Source organism: Pan troglodytes, chromosome 11, assembly GCF_028858775.2.
Source record: "Pan troglodytes isolate AG18354 chromosome 11, NHGRI_mPanTro3-v2.0_pri, whole genome shotgun sequence".
Classification (NCBI taxonomy): Eukaryota; Metazoa; Chordata; class Mammalia; order Primates; family Hominidae; genus Pan; species Pan troglodytes.
Window position 1 is genome coordinate 10,016,953 of NC_072409.2, and position 18,242 is coordinate 10,035,194.

The 18,242-nt window shown below is 55.6% G+C and overlaps 1 protein-coding gene across 8 annotated transcripts in view; it reads right to left on the bottom strand.

Moving 5' to 3' along the window:
* Positions 1-218: 218 nt before the first annotated feature.
* The window catches only part of CERCAM (cerebral endothelial cell adhesion molecule), a 33,093-nt gene continuing 15,069 nt past the window's right edge, over positions 219-18,242 (bottom strand). For 3 of the 8 annotated variants that reach the window (XM_063787503.1, XM_063787502.1, XM_063787504.1), the window contains 13 exons: positions 17,553-17,642; positions 14,732-14,842; positions 14,445-14,562; positions 13,435-13,569; positions 13,093-13,297; positions 9,179-9,298; positions 8,767-8,843; positions 8,564-8,670; positions 6,274-6,406; positions 3,346-3,473; positions 2,962-3,165; positions 1,654-1,906; positions 219-717 (listed from right to left, as the gene is read on the bottom strand). In XM_063787503.1, coding sequence (XP_063643573.1) covers positions 1,654-1,906; positions 2,962-3,165; positions 3,346-3,473; positions 6,274-6,406; positions 8,564-8,670; positions 8,767-8,843; positions 9,179-9,298; positions 13,093-13,297; positions 13,435-13,569; positions 14,445-14,562; positions 14,732-14,805 — 1,554 coding nt within the window. In that variant the 5' untranslated portion in view covers positions 14,806-14,842; positions 17,553-17,642 and the 3' untranslated portion in view covers positions 219-717. Of the gene's footprint in view, positions 718-1,653; positions 1,907-2,961; positions 3,166-3,345; positions 3,474-6,273; positions 6,407-8,563; positions 8,671-8,766; positions 8,844-9,178; positions 9,299-13,092; positions 13,298-13,434; positions 13,570-14,444; positions 14,563-14,731; positions 14,961-16,317; positions 16,626-16,754; positions 17,532-17,552; positions 17,643-18,242 lie in introns of those variants that run through there. The other 5 variants (XM_009457386.5, XM_016961778.4, XM_009457384.5 and 2 more) reach the window with 5 other exon arrangements.

The following is an 18,242-nucleotide window of genomic DNA, read 5'->3' on the forward strand; positions in this document are numbered from 1 at the left end:
AAGCAGGAAGATTGCCTGAGCCCAGGAGGTTGAGGCTGCAGTGAGCTGGGTTTGTGCCATCGCACTTCAGCCTGGGCAACAGAGGGAGACCCTGTGTCAAAAAATATATATATACATACATGTATGTATATATATATATATACACATGTATGTATATATATATATATACATGTATATATATATACATACATACATGTGTATATATATATATATATATATTTAAAGTGCAAATGGCTTTTATTGAGGGCCTACTGTGTGCTGGGCAACAGGTCTGCAAGGGTCCTCCTTTACCTCCCTGTACTTTGCACCGGCCAGGGAGGAGGGTGCTGGGGAGACCCAAACATCAAGCTGGGGGAGGGTGCTGAGGTGGAGGTAGAAGGGGGCAGAGGGGCCCCTCAGCTGAGTCCTTAGGGAGGGAAGGGATCCTGGGGTCTGCCCAGCTTGAAACAGAAGCTGGGGGCCACGAGGCCCTGAATCAGGCCAGGCAGGATACAGGGGCCTGGGAGTCCTGCTCCTTTGCTGTGAGACCTTTAGGGAATGGGATCCATCTCTGAGTGGTTTCTCCCGATGAAAGACAGGTCCAGAGGGCAGAGTGGCCATGCCCAAGGTGGTGGCCAGGTCTGACAGGATCTGCAGTCCCTGCCAACAACCTCCTCCTCTGCTCTCTGGGCAGTAGTGGCCTGCTCCTGGACACTGCTTTGCAGTCATCACCTGGACCTGGTGGGACAGGAGGAGCAGGAAGAGAAAGAGAATTAAAGTCAGACAGAATCAGACAGACACTGACAGATATAGGAAAACAGGGGCAGAGACAGGCAGAGAGGGAAAAAGCTAGAGAGGGATGCGGAGACAGCTGAAGGTACAATTATAGACAGACACAGAGGCCAGGCACAGTGGCTCACGCCTGTAATCCCCAGCACTTTGGGAGACCGAGACGGCTGGATCATTTGAGGTCAGGAGTTGAAAACCAGCCTGGCCAACATGATGAAACCCTGTCTCTACTAAAAATACAAAAGGCCAGGCGCCGTGGCTCACGCCTGTAATCCCAGCACATTGGGAAGCTGAGGCGGGCAGATCACCTCAGGTCAGGAGTTCAAGACCAGCCTGGCCAACATGGTGAAACCCTGTCTCTACTAAAAATACAAAATTTAGCCGGACGTGGTGGTGGGCGCCTGTAGTCCCAGCTACTCGGGAGGCTGAGACAGGAGAATTGCTTGAACCCGGGACGCGGGAGGCAGAGGTTGCAGTGAGCTGAGATCATGCCACTGCACTCCAGCCTGGGCAAAAGAGCAAGAGTCCATCTCAAAATAAATAAATTAATATAAATAAAAATAGAAAAATTAGCCAGGCCTTGTGGTGGGTGCCTGTCATCCCAGTTACTGGGGAGGCTGAGGCAGGAGAATCTCTTGAGCCCGAGAGGCAGAGGTTGCAGTGAGCCAAAATCACGCCACTGCACTCCAGCCTGGGCGACAGAGCGAGACTCCGTCTAAAAAAAAAAACAAACAACAACAACAACAAACATAAAGGCAAAGCTAGAGATGGAGAGGGAGAGAGAAGGCTGAGAAGGGGAAAACAGCCTCAGACACAGTTATGCCATCAAAGGGGAGAGCAAGCCAAGGTCTATGGGGCTGGGGCCTCTTCCCGCCCCGGCCTCACCTAGAGCTCATCTCGGGGCTGGGGTTGGAGGCTGTGCCCGCTGCTGCCAGTCAGGTCCAGGCGGGGGCTGCGCAGGGTCTTTTGGGAGCCGCTCCAGCTGATGAGGCGGCCGCTGTCGTCATCCCATGGAGAGGATGTCTCCGTGTCACTGAGCCACTCGGCGTCCCCGGCATAGTGGGTAGGGGCAGCGAGCAGGGGCTGGGCGGAGAAGGCCACCAGGTCCCGTGGCCAGAAGTGTGCCTTGTACTGCTCGCTGTAAGGTGAGAGGATAGCTCAGGGGGATTGAGGCGGGCCCCTACTCCCCGGACACACGCCTGCCCGGAGCCAGGCACCTTGCCTGCCCAAAGCACCTCACTCCCCGCCATCTAGTCCTCACAGCGGCCCTGAGCAGTGGGACTTCTACTACCTCCATTTTCCAGATGAGGAAACAGAGGCTGAGAACAAGAAAGTCATTTGATTAAAAACTGCATGCAGCCGAGTGCAGTGGCTCATGCCTATAATCCCAGCACTTTGGGAAGCCGAGACGGGTGGATCACCTGAAGTCGGGAGTTCAAGACTAGCCTGACCAACATGGCAAAACCCCATCTCTACTAAAAACACAAAAATTGAGGCTGGGCACAGTGGCTCATGCCTGTAATCCCGGCACTTTGGGAGGCCCAGGCAGGCAGATCACTTGAGGTCAAGGAGTTCGACACCAGCCTGGCCAACATGCAGAAACCCTGTCTCTACTAAAAATACAAAAAAGTTAGCTTGGTGTGGTGGCAGGCACCTGTAATCCCAGCTACTCAGGAGGCTGAGGCAGGAAAATCAGTTGAACCTGGGAGGCGGAGGTTGCAGTGAGCCAAGAGCGCGCCACTGCACTGCACTGGGTGACGGTGCGAAACTCCATCTCAAAAATAAATAAATAAATAAATAAATAAATAAATAAATAAATAAATAAAAATTAGCAGGGTGTGGTGGCACTTCCCTGTAATCCCAGCTACTCAGGAGGCTGAGGCAGCAGAATTGCTTGAACCTGGGAGGCAGAAGGTGCAGTGAGTCAAAATCATGCCACTGCATTCTAGCCTGGGCAACAGAGCAAGACTCCATTTCAAAAAAAAGCCTGCATGCACTGTGCAAAATACACACCGAGATTGGTCTGACTCTAAGGCTAGGCTGAGCCACTCCTTGGTGACCTGGGCTAAGTGGCTTGGCCTTGCCAGTCCCAGTCTCCCCATCTGCCAGGTGAGGGGACTTCCTGCTGACTGAGGTGAGTTCCTGGAGGGGACGCCTCTGCCCTGCCATGCCCGGCCCCCATCAGAGCCTCACTTGGGGTGCTGGTCGAACATGATGGGCAGGAACTCGTCCACGGGCAGCATGCGGCGCAGAGGCTGTGAGGCCAGCAGCTTGCGGGCACCCGCCAGGCTCAGGGCATAGGCCAGCGTCCAGTAGGAGTACCCAGCCACCACCAGGCCCGGCAGCCCCTCCACGGCCGTCTCCTTCTCAGGGTTCACCTGCTTCCGTCCGAGGTAGCTGTAAGTGACACCAAGGGGCCCAGGAGTCACTTAGGTCCTGGGTGTCATGGGACCCTCCCACACCCGCTCCTACAGGGCCAGGCTCTCAGGGGATGGGCCGGCCAGGGTCCCAAGCAGGAAAAGGCAGACTCCGGAGGCCCACCCTGCCCCCTTGTCCCTGAGGGTGCAGGCTGCCTACATCAGGTCCCAAGACAGTTTCTCTGCCTCCACATCCTCCATCAGCCGCTCCAGCCGCCCCCTGAAGTTGCTCTCAAAGCGCACGTCATCCTCAAACACCAGGACCCGGGCCAGGCCCCTGGCAACCACCTGTGGCACACAATGGGGTGGGAGATGGCTCTTCAGAGTTAAACTATCCCCCTCCCTCCACGCTGAAGCTCACAGCCTCTGCCTGGCCTCAGTTGGCCTGGCCACATCATGCAGTTGCCCCAAAGCCTGCTGGGGGCCCCACTGCCTGGGACTGGAAATCCCAACCTCGCTCTGGCATTTGAGGATCTCCAGATAGAATCATGATGGTAACCGTGGCCCTTGCTACATTCCCTGAGTGCTACTGTGCCCCAGGGCTGTGCCACTGCGTATCTGCAGGGGCCCTCAGGAGGCAGGAGATGATGATCCTCAATCGCAGGAAGGAGGTGGACATGCAGGGATGGGAAACTGCCTGACCAAGGACACACAGCCAGGAAGTGGCAGAGCTGGGATATGAACCCGCATCTGCTGAACACCAGGGCCCAGCTTGTCACTTTGGCCTCCTGCAATTTTCCTTTTTTTTTGAGACGAAGTTTCACTCTTGTTGCCCAGACTGGAGTGAAATGGCCCCCCAAGTCAGGGGGCTGCATGGAAGAGGAGCAGGAACAGTGGAGGCCAAGGCAGCCATGGCCAAGACCAGGAGCCATCTCCCCTCCCACTCCTCCAGCTGCCTGAGTGCAAGCATGACAGACGGTGGCTGGGCCCAGAAGCCCGACTCTCTGGGGGCAGGGAAGTGGCTTGCAGTTCCCATCAAAAGATGGTCTTGGCTCACTGCAACCTCTGCCTCCCGGGTTCAAGTGATTCTCCTGCCTCAGCCTCCCAAGTAGCTGGGATTACAGGTGCCCACCACCACACCGGGCTAATTTTTTTTTTTTTTTTTTTTTGAGACGGAATCTTGCTCTGTCGCCCGGGCTGGAGTGCAGTGGCGCAATCTCGGCTCACTGCAAGCTCCACCTCCTGGGTTCACGCCATTCTCCTGCCTCAGCCTCCCGAGTAGCTGGGACTACAGGCGCTGCCACCACGCCTGGCTAATTTTTTTGTAATTTTGGTAGAGACAGGGTTTCACCGTGTTAGCCAGGATGGTCTCGATCTCCTGACCTCGTGATCCACCCGCCTCGGCCTCCCAAAGTGCTGGGATTACAGGCGTGAGCCACGGCGCCCGGCCAACGCCAGGCTAATTTTTGTATTTTTAGTAGAGACGGGGTTTCACCATGTTGGCCAGGCTGGTCTTGAACTCCTGACCTCGTGATCTGTCTGCCTCAGCTGGGATTACAGGCGTGAGCCACCGCACCTGGCCTGGCCTCCTGCTATTTTCTAAAGGAAGCTGGGCTGGGTGGGGGGTGGGAAGACCCCAGCCCCGAATATCCAAAAGAAAAAGTACTTTTGATAACTTTTGGAAAAGTTACTTTGGAATAACTTTTGGAAAACTACTTTTGATAACTTCTGTGAAAAGGAAATCAGTTCAGAAAGTAGTGAAGCCAGGAGCGGTGGCTCATGCCTGTAATTCCAGCACTTTTGGAGGCTGAGGTGGGTGGAATCACTTGAGCTCAGGAGTTTGAGATCAGCCTGGCCAACATGGCGAAACCCTGTCTCTACAAAAAATACAAAATTTAGCTGGGTGTGGTGGTGCGCGCCTGTAGTTTCAGCTCCTCGGGGGTGCTGAGGTGGGATAATTGCTTGAGCCCGGGAGGTCCAGGCTGCAGTGAGCCAAGATCACGCCACTGCACTCCCGCCTGGGTGCCAGAGCAATACCCTGTCTCAAAAAAAAAAAAAAAAAAAAAAAAAAGTAGTGAACCACGTCATCCTCCAATTTGTTCAGGGACGGTAAAAAAGCCAACATAGGCTGGGCATGGTGACTCAAGCCTGTAATTCCAGCACTTTGGGAGGCCGAGGTGGGCAGATCACCTGAGGTTGGAAGTTCGAGACCAGCCTGACCAATATGGCGAAACCCCCTCTCTACTAAAAATAGAAAAATTAGCCAGGTGTGGTGGCACATGCCTGTAATCCCAGATACTTGGGAGGCTGAGACAGGAGAACCGCTTCAACCCAGGAGGCAGAGGTTGCAATGAGCCAAGATTGTGCCACTGCACTCCAGTCTGGGTGACAGAGCAATACTCCATCTCAGAAAACAAAACAAAACAAAAACCCATAAAGCTCACATACACGTGCACATATATTTGGCTATAGCAGAGAATACAAACAAGGAATCCATGTCCCATCTCCTGGAAGGGCTGCCCTTGGAGGGTCCAGTTCCCATTCTCTCCTGCCGTGTCCAGCAACCTCTTTCCTGCGCTCACACTCCCAGCCCCTGGGCTGAGGCTTCTTGGCCAAGTACTGAGCACATGCTAAGCCCCAGGCTTCCTTCTTTCTGCTCCTAAACACCTTCCTGCCTCAGGGCCTTGGCACCCACTGTTCTCTTCTGCCTAGAAGCCTCTTCTCCCGGCCCCTCAATGGTGAGGTCCATTCTGACCCCCTCCCACACGAGGCACCTCTCAAAGTGGCCCATACCTCTCCCCTCCACTGCAAGCTTGGTTTTGATTTCCATAATCCCGCTCTGGTCCCTGAGCCCCAGGGGGATCCCTTTATTGTAGGAAGGAGCAGACATGCATTGTTCCTGTCTTCCTCTGTGTTCTCAGAGCAGAATATCTCCTAGCACATAGTAGATGCTCAAGAGAGACTGCAGAATGAAAACAAGCACCGCTTAGTGGTGCCCACTGGGGTGTTGAACACAGAGGAGATTGAAAGCTGCTGGCCAGGTTTTGATGAATGTCTTCATTCACGCACTCGTTCACAGAGCAGTGAATAGAACAAACTGGCCCCGTTCTCCCCGAAGGCTGTGGGTGGAGGAAGCAGGCACCCTCACCTCTTCCCAGATGGAGTAATGGCTGAGGAAGCAGCCCACCTCGCCCTTGGTCAGAGTGCGGCCCGAGTAAGGGTCCTGGTAGCCCGGGAGCAGGTCTACGCCGAGGCTCCTGATGGCACTGCTGTTGAGCATCCTGAGGGACACAGGTGTGGCGGGGTGAGGGGTGCCTGCCAGAGACCCCTCCAGAGGGGCCAGGCCTGTGCATGTTGGGGACAGTCACACTGGAGTCGGGTTTGAAGAAGGTTTCTGCCTTGTAACTCCTTTGTGTGACCTGAAGCTGTCAAGGGACTGGACCTGGGGAACTGGAGCCCCTGTTGCCCAGGCTGGAGTGCAGTGGCACCATCTCAGCTCACTGCAACCTCTACCTCCCAGGTTCAAGTGATTTTCCTGCCTCAGCCCCACAAGTAGCTGAGATTACAGGTGCCCAGCTAATTTTTTTTTTTTTTTTTTTTTTTTTTTTAGTAGAGATGGGGTTTCACCATGTTGGCCAGGCTGGTCTCGAACTCCTGACCTCAGGTGATCCACCCACCTCAGCCTCCCAAAGTGCTGGGATTACAGGCATGAGCCACCACGCCCAGCCACCTCGGGAGTTCTGAAAGGATAACTATTAGGACATGTCCTAATATGATAAGACAGGGGTGACCCTTGAGGAAAGGGTGGGATGGTAGGGGGCTGCCTGAGAGGGAGGCACTCTAGGAAGCATGTGGGAACATGATAGATACTTCTTGGGCAGAGGCCCAAGCAAAGGATGGATAGCCTATGGTCAAGAGACCTCGGGGGATGTGGTGTCTCACACCTGTAATCCCAGTGCTTTGGGAGGCCAAGGTGGGAGGATTGCTTGAGGCCAGGAGTTCAAGACCAGCCTGGGCAACAGAGAAAAACCCCATCTCTCAAAAAAAAATTTTTTTTTGAGACGGAGTCTCACTGTTGTCGGCCCGGGCTGGAGTGCAATGGCACAATCTCGGCTCACTGCAACCTCTGCCTCCCAGGTTCCAGCAGTTCTCCTGACTCAGCCTCCCAAGTAGCTGAGATTACAGGCACCCACTACCATGCCTGGCTAATTTTTGTACTTTTAGTAGAGAGGGGATTTCACCATGTTGGTTGGCCAGGCTGGTCTCGAACTCCTGACCTCAGGTGATCCATCCACAACCTCCCAGAGTGCTGGGATTACAGGCATGAGCCACCGTGCCCAGTCAAAAATTTTTTTTAATTAGGTGGACATGGTGGTGCATGCCTGTAGTCCCAGTTATTCAGGAGGCTGAGGCAGGACAGTCACTTGAGGCCAGGAGTTCAAGACCAGCCTAGGCAACAGAGTGAGACCCTATCTCTATGAAAAAAAAAAAACAAAACATTTTTTTTATCCGGGTGTGGTGATGCAAGCCTGTAATCACAGCTACTTGGGAGGTGAGGGAGGAGAATCACTTAAAACCTGGGAGGCGGATGTTGCAGTGAGCCAAGATTGTGCCACTGCACTCCAGGCCTGGGCGACAGAGCGAGACTCTGCCTCAAAAAAAAAAAAAAAAAAAAAAAAAAAAAAATTCTTTTTAATTAGCTGGATGTGATAGTGCACACCTATAGTCCCAGTTACTCAGAAGGCTGAGGTGGGAGGATTACTTGAGCCCAGGAGTTTAAGGCAGCAGTGAGCCATGTTTGTGGCACTGCACTCCAGCCTGGGCAACAGACGGAGGGCAACAGACGGAGACCCTGTCTCTAAAAAAAAAATAAAAAGAGCTGAGTACTTGAAGCAAATGGCAGCCGACATATGGGGCCATAGGACCCCTGGTGGCTGGAGAAGCCTAGCCTCTGGGTTCCTCGGGGGAACATGGCTGGCCTTTCCTAATCCCCACGCATCAGTAGCTCAAGTCCAGGATGGAGAGTAATAATAAGGGAGACACCTAAGCCTTTGAAAACTACGTGCCCGGCCCTGGCTAACTTCACTAAACTCACAAAACCCTAAGAGAATGGCACAGTTATCTGCTGTTTATACAAACGGGCTGAGAGATGGGGGTAGCTGGCTGGAGGTCACTCATTCAGTAACTGGTAGAGCTGGAACCCAGGCCCTGGAGCCTCAGCCACTGTGCTCTCCTCCTCTGGTGAGCAGCAGGAGGGCGTCTTCTCCCACGTGTGTCTGCTCCGGAACTCCCTGAGAGGATATTACTCAGACCCTATTTGGATACTACCTGGGACAGGAAACTCATTCAACCCGTCTGCTTTTCCCAGTCCTAGCGGGCTAGGAGATGGACCACACTGCTCCCCCAAGCGCACAGGGCCCCCTCCCAGGCAGGCTCACCGGCCATCCACAGCGTCCACCACCCGCCCAGAGATCTCCATCTCCCAGAGCGAGGCGAGCATGCGTTCCCGACGGTCAGGCCTGCGAGCCAGGCTGATGACAAAGACCTGGAGGAGGCAGGGGGGTGGGCGGTAAGTGCAAGGGAGCGGAAGAGGAGGGCCCATCCACCTCCTAACAGCGAGCCCACAGGCTGGGGGACTTACCTCGTCAAACCCTATCTTGCTGGGCCTCTTAGAGGGCCGAGTCACATGAGCTGAGGCCTGCATGCGGGGGCCGTCCACTGCAAAGGGAAGCACACCCCAAGCACGAGTCCCTACTGACTCCTGTTAGCAGTCACCCTGAAGTCCTAGCCCCCAGCCTCATTCCTGCCCCCTTTGGCAGAACACCCCACAGGACGGGACCTCGGAGATCACAGGATCCACCTGCCCCCATTGTAGGGAGGCTAGACTAAGGCCCAACAGGGAAAGGGACTTTCTCAGAGTCATGGAACGAGTTAGGGACAAAGCTGGAACCCCAAGGCCAATGCCCGCTCTGTCCAGGGCCTAGGGAAAGGGGCACCGTGGGGAGGCAGGGAGCCCCGGCAGCAGGTGGGTGGAACAGTTCCCCAGCCCTCACCTAGTGCTTCTAAGATCAGGTGGATGAAGTTGACCCTCTCGTCTTCCAGCCCCTGGTGGGATTTCACCGGCACATTCATGTACCCATAACGGTGCTCATTGCACACGTGGACGGAGACCCCTGCAGAGACAGGCTGAGTGAGAGCTGCAGTGGAGGGTGGGGCTCTCAGAACCCAGCTGAGAGGTCCTAGGCCCAGCACTGCCAGTGACCCAACATGTCAGTCTTCTCTGGGACTCAGTTTCCCCACTTGTGGGACCAGAGGGAGAAAGGGCTTGGCTCACACAATATCTAAGGGGTCTTTCTACTGAAATGGTTCATTCATTCAATATACCTGTCCAGGGCACCCGCTGGGAGCCAGGGTTACGGCAGTGAGCAAGACTGAGTCCCTGCCCTCAGGGTATCAAGGTGAGGCAGGAGCAGGCAAACTCCTACCCATCACAGCCACAGGATGCCAGTGAGCCCCACTGCTCTGTCTCCTAAATCCCCCCACCTCTCCTGATCCCCACCACCCCACCTGGATCCAAGGGCCATCGCCTTTTCCCCACACCCCTCCACTTCACCTCACACCCTCTCCTGATCCCCACCACCCCACCTGGATCCAAGGGCTATCGCCTTTTCCCCACACCCCTCCACTTCACCTCACACCTTCTGGGGCTCCTCTCCACGATGTCTTTCACCTGGCAGCCAGAGTGACCTTCCCCCGGCTTCAATATTTGTTACCTTTTTTTTTTTTTTTTTTTTTTTTGAGATGGAGTCCTGCTCTGTCACCGAGGCTGGAGTGCAATGGTGCGATCTTGGCTCATTACAACCTCTGTCTCCCAGGTTTGAGCAATTCTCCTGCCTCAGCCTCCTGAGTAGCTGGGAATACAGGTGTGCACCACCACATCCAGCTGATTTTTGTATTTTTAGTAGAGACGGAGTTTCGCCATGTTGGCCAGGATGGTCTCGAACTCCTGGCCTGAAGTGATCCACCCACCCTAGGCCATCCAAAGTGCTGGGATTACAGGCGTGAGCCACTACACCCGGCCAATATTTGTTACCTTTATTATAATTATCCTCAGGGGCAGGCACACAGTGCCAATTAAAAAGCTAACCCAGGTGGGGCACAGTAGCTCACGCCTGTAATCCCAGCACTTTGGGAAGCCCAGGCAGGCAGATCATTTGAGGTCAGGAGTTCAAGACCAGCCTGGCCAACATGGTGAAACCCCATCTCTACTAAAAATACAAAAATTAACCGGGTGTGGTGGTGGCCGCCCGTAATCCCATCTACTTAGGAGGCTGAGGCAGGAGAATCACTTGAACCCGGGAGGCAGAGGTTGCAGTGAGCCAAAATCGCGCCACTGCACTCCAGCCTAGGCGACAGAACAAAGCTCTGTCTTAAAAACAAACAAACAAAAAAACAAATAAAAGCTAACCCTATTCCCAGCATTGAGCACAGAGCCTGGCCCAGAGCCGGGATGTAGTATCTGGCTGTTAGAGACTGAATTCCTTCAAACCATTGACCAATTAACAACGGCTGTCACTTGAAGTAGGGCTAGCAAATGAAAAATAACAGAATGCTTTTGTTTCCTCTTGTGTTTTCCCCTCCAATTGTTTCACCTTCACTCACTTTTTGCACTTGGTAAGATTTCTTCTTGCATGTCTGCACACTGCAGACTTCTCCAGCACAAAACAAAGAATTACAACATCCTCCTTACCAGCTGCCACTGATTACTTGATTAAATCGTCACCTCTAATTTACCCTGAGCACCTGCAAAGTTCTTCTCCATGCACCAGATAGTCTTCAGGGTCGGAATTACATATTCTCTGCAGCCTTCTCAAGAGCTTCACTCCAACATCAGTGTCTCCACCCCTCCCTCTCATCCTCAGGACTGGATTTTTTTTTTTTTTTTTAAGACAGAGTCTCGCTCTGTCGCCCAGGCTGGAGTGCAGTGGCGCGATCTCGGCTCACTGCAAGCTCTGCCTCCTGCGTTCACACCAATCTCCTGCCTCAGCCTCCCGAGTAGCTGGGACTATAGGCACCCGCCACCATGCCTGGCTAATTTTTCGTATTTTTAGTAGAGACGGGGTTTCACCATCTTAGGATGGTCTCGATCTCTTGACCTCGTGATCCACCTGCCTCGGCCTCCCAAAGTGCTTAGATTACAGGCGTGAGCCACCGCACCTGGCCAGGACTGGATTTATTCCATCCAAACCCAAACACTTTCTTACTCTCTGTTTTTTTTCAGACAGGGTCTCATCTTGTGTTGCCCAAGGTGGAGTACAGTGGCACGATCACAGTTTACTGCAGTCTCTACCTCCTGGGCTCAAGCGATCCTCCTACCTCAGCCTCCCAGGAAGCTGGGACTACAGGCGTGGGCCAACACGCCAAGTTAATTTTTAAATTTTTTTGTAGAGATGGGATCTCGCAGCCGGGGGCGGTGGCTCATGCCTGTAATCGTAGCACTTTGGGAGGCTGAGGGGGGGCAGATCACTTGAGCCCAGGAGTTCAAGACCAGCCTGGGCAACACGGCAAAACCCCATCTCTACGAAAAATACAAAAATTAGCTGGGCATGGTGGTGTGCACCTGTGGTCCCAGCTACGTGGGAGGCTGAGGTGGGGGAGGTCAACATTGTAGTGAGCTGAGATTGCGCCACTGCACTCTAGCCTGGGAGCCACAGAGCAAGACTCCGTCTCAAAAAAAAAAAAAAAAAAAAAAGGCTGGGCTGGGCTCAGTGGCCCATGCCTGTAATCTCAGCACTTTGGGAGGCTGAGGCGGGCAGATCACCTGAGGTCAGGAGTTCGAGAAGAGCCTGACCAACACGGAGAAACCCCGTCTCTACTAAAAACACAAAATTACCCAGGCGTGGCGGTGCATGCCTGTAATCCCAGCTACTCGGGAGGCCGAGGCAGGATAACTGCTTGAACCCGGAAGGCAGAGGTTGCAGTGAGCCAAGATCACGCCATTGCACTCCAGCCTGGGCAACAAGAGCGAAACTCCATCTCAAAAAAAAAAAAAGGGCAGAAAAGAGATGAGGTCTTGCTATGTTGTCCAGGCTGGTCTCGAACTCCTGAGCTCAAGTGATTTCCCCTCCAGCCTCAGCTTCCCAAGACTTTGAGATTAGGGTCTGAGTCACCTTGCCCGGCCATACCCAAACTCTTTCTAGTAACTTTCATCTTGGCTGGGCGCAGTAGCTCACGCCTGTAATCCCAGCACTTTGGGAGGCCGAGGCGGGCAGATCACGAGGTCAGGAGATCGAGACCATCCTGGTTAACACGGTGAAACCCCATCTCTACAAATACAAAAATTAGCCGGGCGTGGTGGCAGGTGCCTGTAGTCCCAGCTACTCTGGAGGCTGAGGTAGGAGAATGGCTTGAACCCGGGAGGCGGAGCTTGCAGTGAGCCAAGATTGGCCACTGCACTCCAGCCTGGGCAACAGAGTGAGACTCTGTCCCAAAAACAACAACAACAACAACAACAACAACAAACCTTTCATCTTAAAAGTAACCACTGGCTGGGTGCGGTGGCTCACACCTGTAATGCCAGTACTTTGGGAGGCCAAGGCGGGTGGATCACCTGAGCTCAGGAGTTTTGAGACCAGCCTGACCAACATGGCGAAACCCCGTCTCTACTAAAAATACAAAAATTAGCTGGGTGTGGTGGCGGGTGCCTGTAATCCCAGCTACTCGGGAAGCTGAGGCAGGAAATCATTTGAACCCGGGAGGCAGAGTTTGCAGTGAGCCGAGATCACACCAAAAAAAAAAAAAAAAAAGAGAGAGAGAGAGAGAGAAAAGAAAACTCATGACCCAAAGTTGTATCTCATAAGTTAACAGGATGAAATGCAGAGTAGGGAAGGGCATGGTAAGCAGCCGGAATAGCATGTGCAAATGTGCAGAGGCCTCCAAGGAATGCTAAAGGAGGGCTGGTCCTCACCAGCAGCCTGGCAGGCATAGGCGAAGACGATGATGTCGTCGAAAGGCCAAGTGTAGTTGGGATGTGGCGGGTAGAAAGCAAGCTGGTCTGCCCCTTCAGCCCGCAGGGATACAAGGAAGGTGGAGTGGACCATGGGGACACGGAAGCAGCCCCGGCGCTGGCGGTTCTTGGTGGGGAAGTACTCAGCTGTGCGGCGGTAGTAGCCCTGGGGAAAAGGGATGCTTTGGGCTGTGAGAGGGCTCCCCTGCCCCTGCCCACAGACCCCAAGGCCTCAGGCTCTCTGCTCTCCACGTCCCTCCTTCCACGACCTCAATCCACCCAAGGCCCCCATCCCGGCCTCACCTGGGGGGTGATCCCACACCAGAAGTTGGAGTAGTAGGTCTGGGAGTCCAGCATTGGGGCCACCACTGGAAGCCCCTGCCCCATGAGAAGCCGCAGAGTCTGATTGTTGGTCAGAATGTTGTCTGTGTCTGCAAACTTTGAGGAGGGGACGTCACAGGCTCCAGCCCTGCCTGGGCTGCAGCCCCCCAAGGAGTTCACTGAGTGGTCCTGCCAGAGACCCAGCGTGGCTCCTAGGATCCAGTGGGAATGCTCTTACAGAGGTCTAACAAACTCAGTACATCTGTTTCTGGACCAAGGCTCTAGTCTGGGGCACTGACTCAGGGACTGGGTCCAGAGATTATACCTGAGTTACTGATCTAAGACCTTTATCTGGGATCTGGCTTAGAAAATGGATCCAAACACCTACTCTGAGCTCTAGTTCAGAGATCCAGGCTCAATTTATACCCTGGGCTCTAGCCCAGAAATCGAGGCTCAGTAAAGTATATACAACGGGATCTATCTGAGGGGTCAAGGCTTAGTACCTAGTCTGAGCTTTTAACATAGGGATCCAATCTGAACATCTGGTCTGGGCTCTGGCCCAGATAGCCTGCTGAAGGATCCAGCCTTCGGGTGGGTCAGTCACATTCAGATTTCTTTTTTTTTTTTTTTTTTTTTTTGAGACTGAGTTTCACTCTTGTCACCCAGGCTGGAATGCAGTGGCATGATTTCAGCTCAGTGCAACCTCTACCTCCCAGGTTCATGCCATTCTTATGCCTCAGCCTCCCAAGCAGCTAGGATTACAGGCGCCTGCGACCACGCCCAGCTAATTATTGTATTTTTAGTAGAGATGGGGTATCACCGTGTTGGCCAGGCTGGTCTCGAACTTCTGACCTCAGGTGATCCACCTGCCTTGGCCTCCCAAAGTGCTAGGATTATAGGCGTGAGCCACTGCGCCCAGCCTATACCCAGATTTCTATCAGGGACGGATACTACCACCTTTCAGAAGCCCGATTCTAGCCAGACTTCCTCACCAGGATATAGTCGGCCCCCCAGTTCCTGGCAAAGGTGAGGGCTTCCTGCTTCAGCTCCATCAGAAACTGGTGCCTTTCTTTGGTCCAGTGCTTGGGACTCTCTTCATCTGGGTAGAACCTGAGGGGATAGAGCGGTGAGATGTTCCCATGGGGTACATGCCCCTCCCTCTCTGCAGGGCAGTGGACAGAGCCCTGGCTTGGAGCCTGTGGCTCTGGGCTGTCCCTTTTCCTCTCTGGGCTGCAGCTGTTCTCCATCTTCCCCAGCACCCTTCCCCTCAGATCACCACCTGGGCTCGCCCTCAGGCCTCCAGACCACAGCAGCATAGTCATCGCCCACAGCCGCCAGCCACTCCTGCAGCATCTCTGTGGTGTTGTCCACATTGTGGTCCGTGGCACACCTGGGGACGGGAAGAAAAAAGGCTGAGGGGGCACAGCCACAGGATTGAACCCCAAGGCAGCCTTGACCCCAAAGCACTAACACCTTTGGTGTTGTCCACATTGTGGTCCGTGGCACACCTGGGGACGGGAAGAAAAAAGGCTGAGGGGGCACAGCCACAGGATTGAACCCCAAGGCAGCCTTGACCCCAAAGCACTAACACCTTTGAGGTCGAGCTCTCCTTGGAACAGTGAAGGGTAGGTGTGCTACAGCAGAGAGGCTGGAGGCAGCACAGCCAGGTCCCCACCACAGTTCTGTGACCTGCTGTGTGACCTCAGGCAAGTCCCATCTTTCTCTGGGCTTCATGTCCTCCCTCTATAATTTAAGCTGTCCTGCCTATGTCATGGACGAAGATAAGAGAAGAAGAATGCATTTTTTTTGAGATGGAATCTTGCTCTGTCGCCCAGGCTGTAGTGCAGTGGTATGATCTCGACTCACTGCAACCTCCGCCTCCCGGGTTCAAGTGATTCTCCTGCCTCAGCCTCCTGAGTACCTGGGATTACAGGTGTGCACCACCATGCCCGGCTAATTTTTGTGTGTTTAGTAGAGATGGGGTTTCACCATGTTAGCCAGGCTGGTCTTGAACTCCTCACCTCAGGTGATCTGCCCACTTCGGCCTCCCAAAGTGCTGAAATTACAGGCGTAAGCCACCATGCCTGGCCAACGAATGCATTTTGAAAGATGAAAAGTACCTTGACTTTAAGGATCACACCTGGCGCATTCCCTGGTTACCTTCGTTAGGTGGGCAGATACCTACCTATGTGACCTGTGGCTGTGTGACCACAGGCCAGCCCCTGTCCCTCTCTGAATGGGGACTAGACAGAAGAGCTGCTGCTTTCCTCCACCCCCAGGTTGTAATAAGGACCAAACCATGCTCTAAGCGTCCCTAAGAATGCAGATGGGTCCAAGCTCTGCTGTCATGGGGCACAGCCTCCCCTCTCCTGGGGAAGGGGCCCCCATAACAGAGGTGGGGGTTTAGCCAAGTGCCCAGGTTTTGGGTGATGCTGCCCCTTTAAGCCAATTCCCCAGAAATGAAGACTACGTGTCAAGTCTTACAGGGGTGGGAACTAACAAACTCCCAAACTGTGGTAATTGTGGGCGGCCTCCCCAGGCCAGGGCTCCACCCCCCCCAGCCCAACTGTGGTGTGTTGTAGAGGGTGGCTTGTCATTTTTCTCAGTTTACCCCCAACCTCAGCCAGGGACTCCTCCCTGTTCTGGTGTCTACAGACCAGGGGTTGTGGCCTTCGATCCCAGTGCCCTGGGGGTACAGAGATGCCAGAGGGGAGAGGCTCCAGGAAGGGGGACTGCCCTTGGCTGACAGGATCCCGCCCCTCTACCAAGATCTACCAAGAGAGCTGGCCCCAGCACGGGGGCGGTGGGGGGGCCGGTGTGACTCCCCTGCACAGCCCGGAGCCCAGTGCTGATGGCACCCCCAACCTGTGCCCGGAAGCCTCCAGCGTGGTCGATCCCTGCCACGTTGGGCCCCAGTGGACTTCAGAGGTTCCTGTCTGCTCCTCTTCAAATCCAGCCAACCACAGGTCCCACTGGGGTTGAGCTGGGCCCTGAAGGCTGGGGTGAAAAGGGCTGGCTGGGCCCAACCTACACCCAGGGAAGGCCCCAAGAGGAAGGAGTAGGGGACCAGAAGGAGGGGTGGGTGTCCCGCGTCGGCCTGTGGCCTCAGAGGTCTGTCGTCTCCCAGCAGGGGGCTCGGGGTCCTCTCTGGCGGCTCGGGCTGGCAGGGCCGTCTGTGAGGGGAGGGGCCTGTCTAGGTGGTGTCTGGGCAGGGAGCGAGCAGACAGGGCCGCCGGGGGCTGGGGCCATCTGCGAAGCTGGGGGTTAGGTGCCCACTCGGTGCCAATGCCCGGGTCTCTCACCAGAGGGCCATCCTGGCCCGGGGGTAGTCCAGCCGCTCCAGAGCGCCCAGGTAGTGGGGCAGCGAGTGTTCGGCATTGCGGGCCAGGATGGCAAGGACCACGGCGGGCAGCGGCGACTCCGCAACGCCCGCAGCCTCCAGCCACGGCCCCAGCAGGAGCAGCAGCTGGAGCAGCGGCGCGGCGGGGGCAACGCGCATGGCGGGCGCTTGGGCGGCTGCAGCGGCCCCCGGGGCTCTCGGGCCGGCGGAGGGGAGGGGGCGGGGCCTGAGGCCCGGGCGGGGCCGAGGCAGACCCGGAGAGGGCGGGGCAGTGCACCCCCAGAGTGGGATCCTGCTCCCCACCCCTGCGCGTGGATGCTCAAGTTTTCTGTCCTTGGCCCAGGGCACCGGAGGGCCAGGGCCCGGGGACCCGCGCCAGCCGCGACCCTGGAGCAGCCCCGCCCGGCTAGACCCCGGAGGGGCGACGGCGGAGGGGCCGGAGGACCGGACAGGGGAGGGGTGCTAGGACGAGTGCGTCGGGGCCGGCCGGGCGTCCGAGAACAGTAGCGGCTCATGGAACCCCTGGGCGTTGAACCCCCGGAATCCGGATTCCCCGGCCCACGCAGCCGACCCTTCGACCTGAGCCGCAGACCCAGAGGGGCGGCGCCCACTCGGCCACCACCTCCCGGGCTTCCCCAGCTCCCGCCCCATCCTCCGCCCCGGGCGCCCTCTGGCGGCCCTGGCGCTAGCTCCGCAGACCAGCCGGGCCACGCGTGGGCCGGAGACCCAGCGTAGGGGGCGCAGAGGGAGTCCCCCTGACCTGGGCGCGTCCTCCCGCGGCGGTCCGCTCCTTAAGTCCCCTGTGCGTCACCTCCTTGCGTCGGTCGCCAGCACCCGCATTGCTTCGGCCCTTTAAGAGAGCACAGCCAGGCCGGGCGTGGTAGCTCACGCCTGTAATCCTGGCACTTTGGGAGACCGAGGCGGGAGGATCACCTGAGATCAGTTCAAGACCAGCCTGGCCAACATGGTGAAATCCCATCTGTACTAAAAATACAAAAATTAGCCGGGCGTCGTGGCGGGTGCCTGTACTCCCAGCTACTTGGGAGGCTGAGGCAGGAGAATCGCTTGAACCCGGGAGGCGGAGGTTGCAGTGAGCCGAGATCGCGCCACTGCACTACAGCCTGGATGACAGACCGAGACTCCGTCTCAAAAAGAAAAAAAAAAAAAAAGAGCACAGCCCTCACAGCCCTCTCTTGGTCTGAGTGTAGAACTAGGGGACACCACGGAGCTGCTCACTGCGACCCGACCCGTCCGTCCTCCAAAGCAGGGGATGTTGGCTCCCCTGGAGCACCGCCGGGGTCCTTAGGACCCTGCTGGGAGGGAAAGGACTCTGCAGCCTCTCGGGAGAGAAGCAGAAAAGGGAGCGGCCTGGCGGCACCACAGATGGGATCGAACTGGGTGTCTGTCACCAACCTCAGACAGGTCCCTTTCCCTCAGGAGCCTCTCGGGT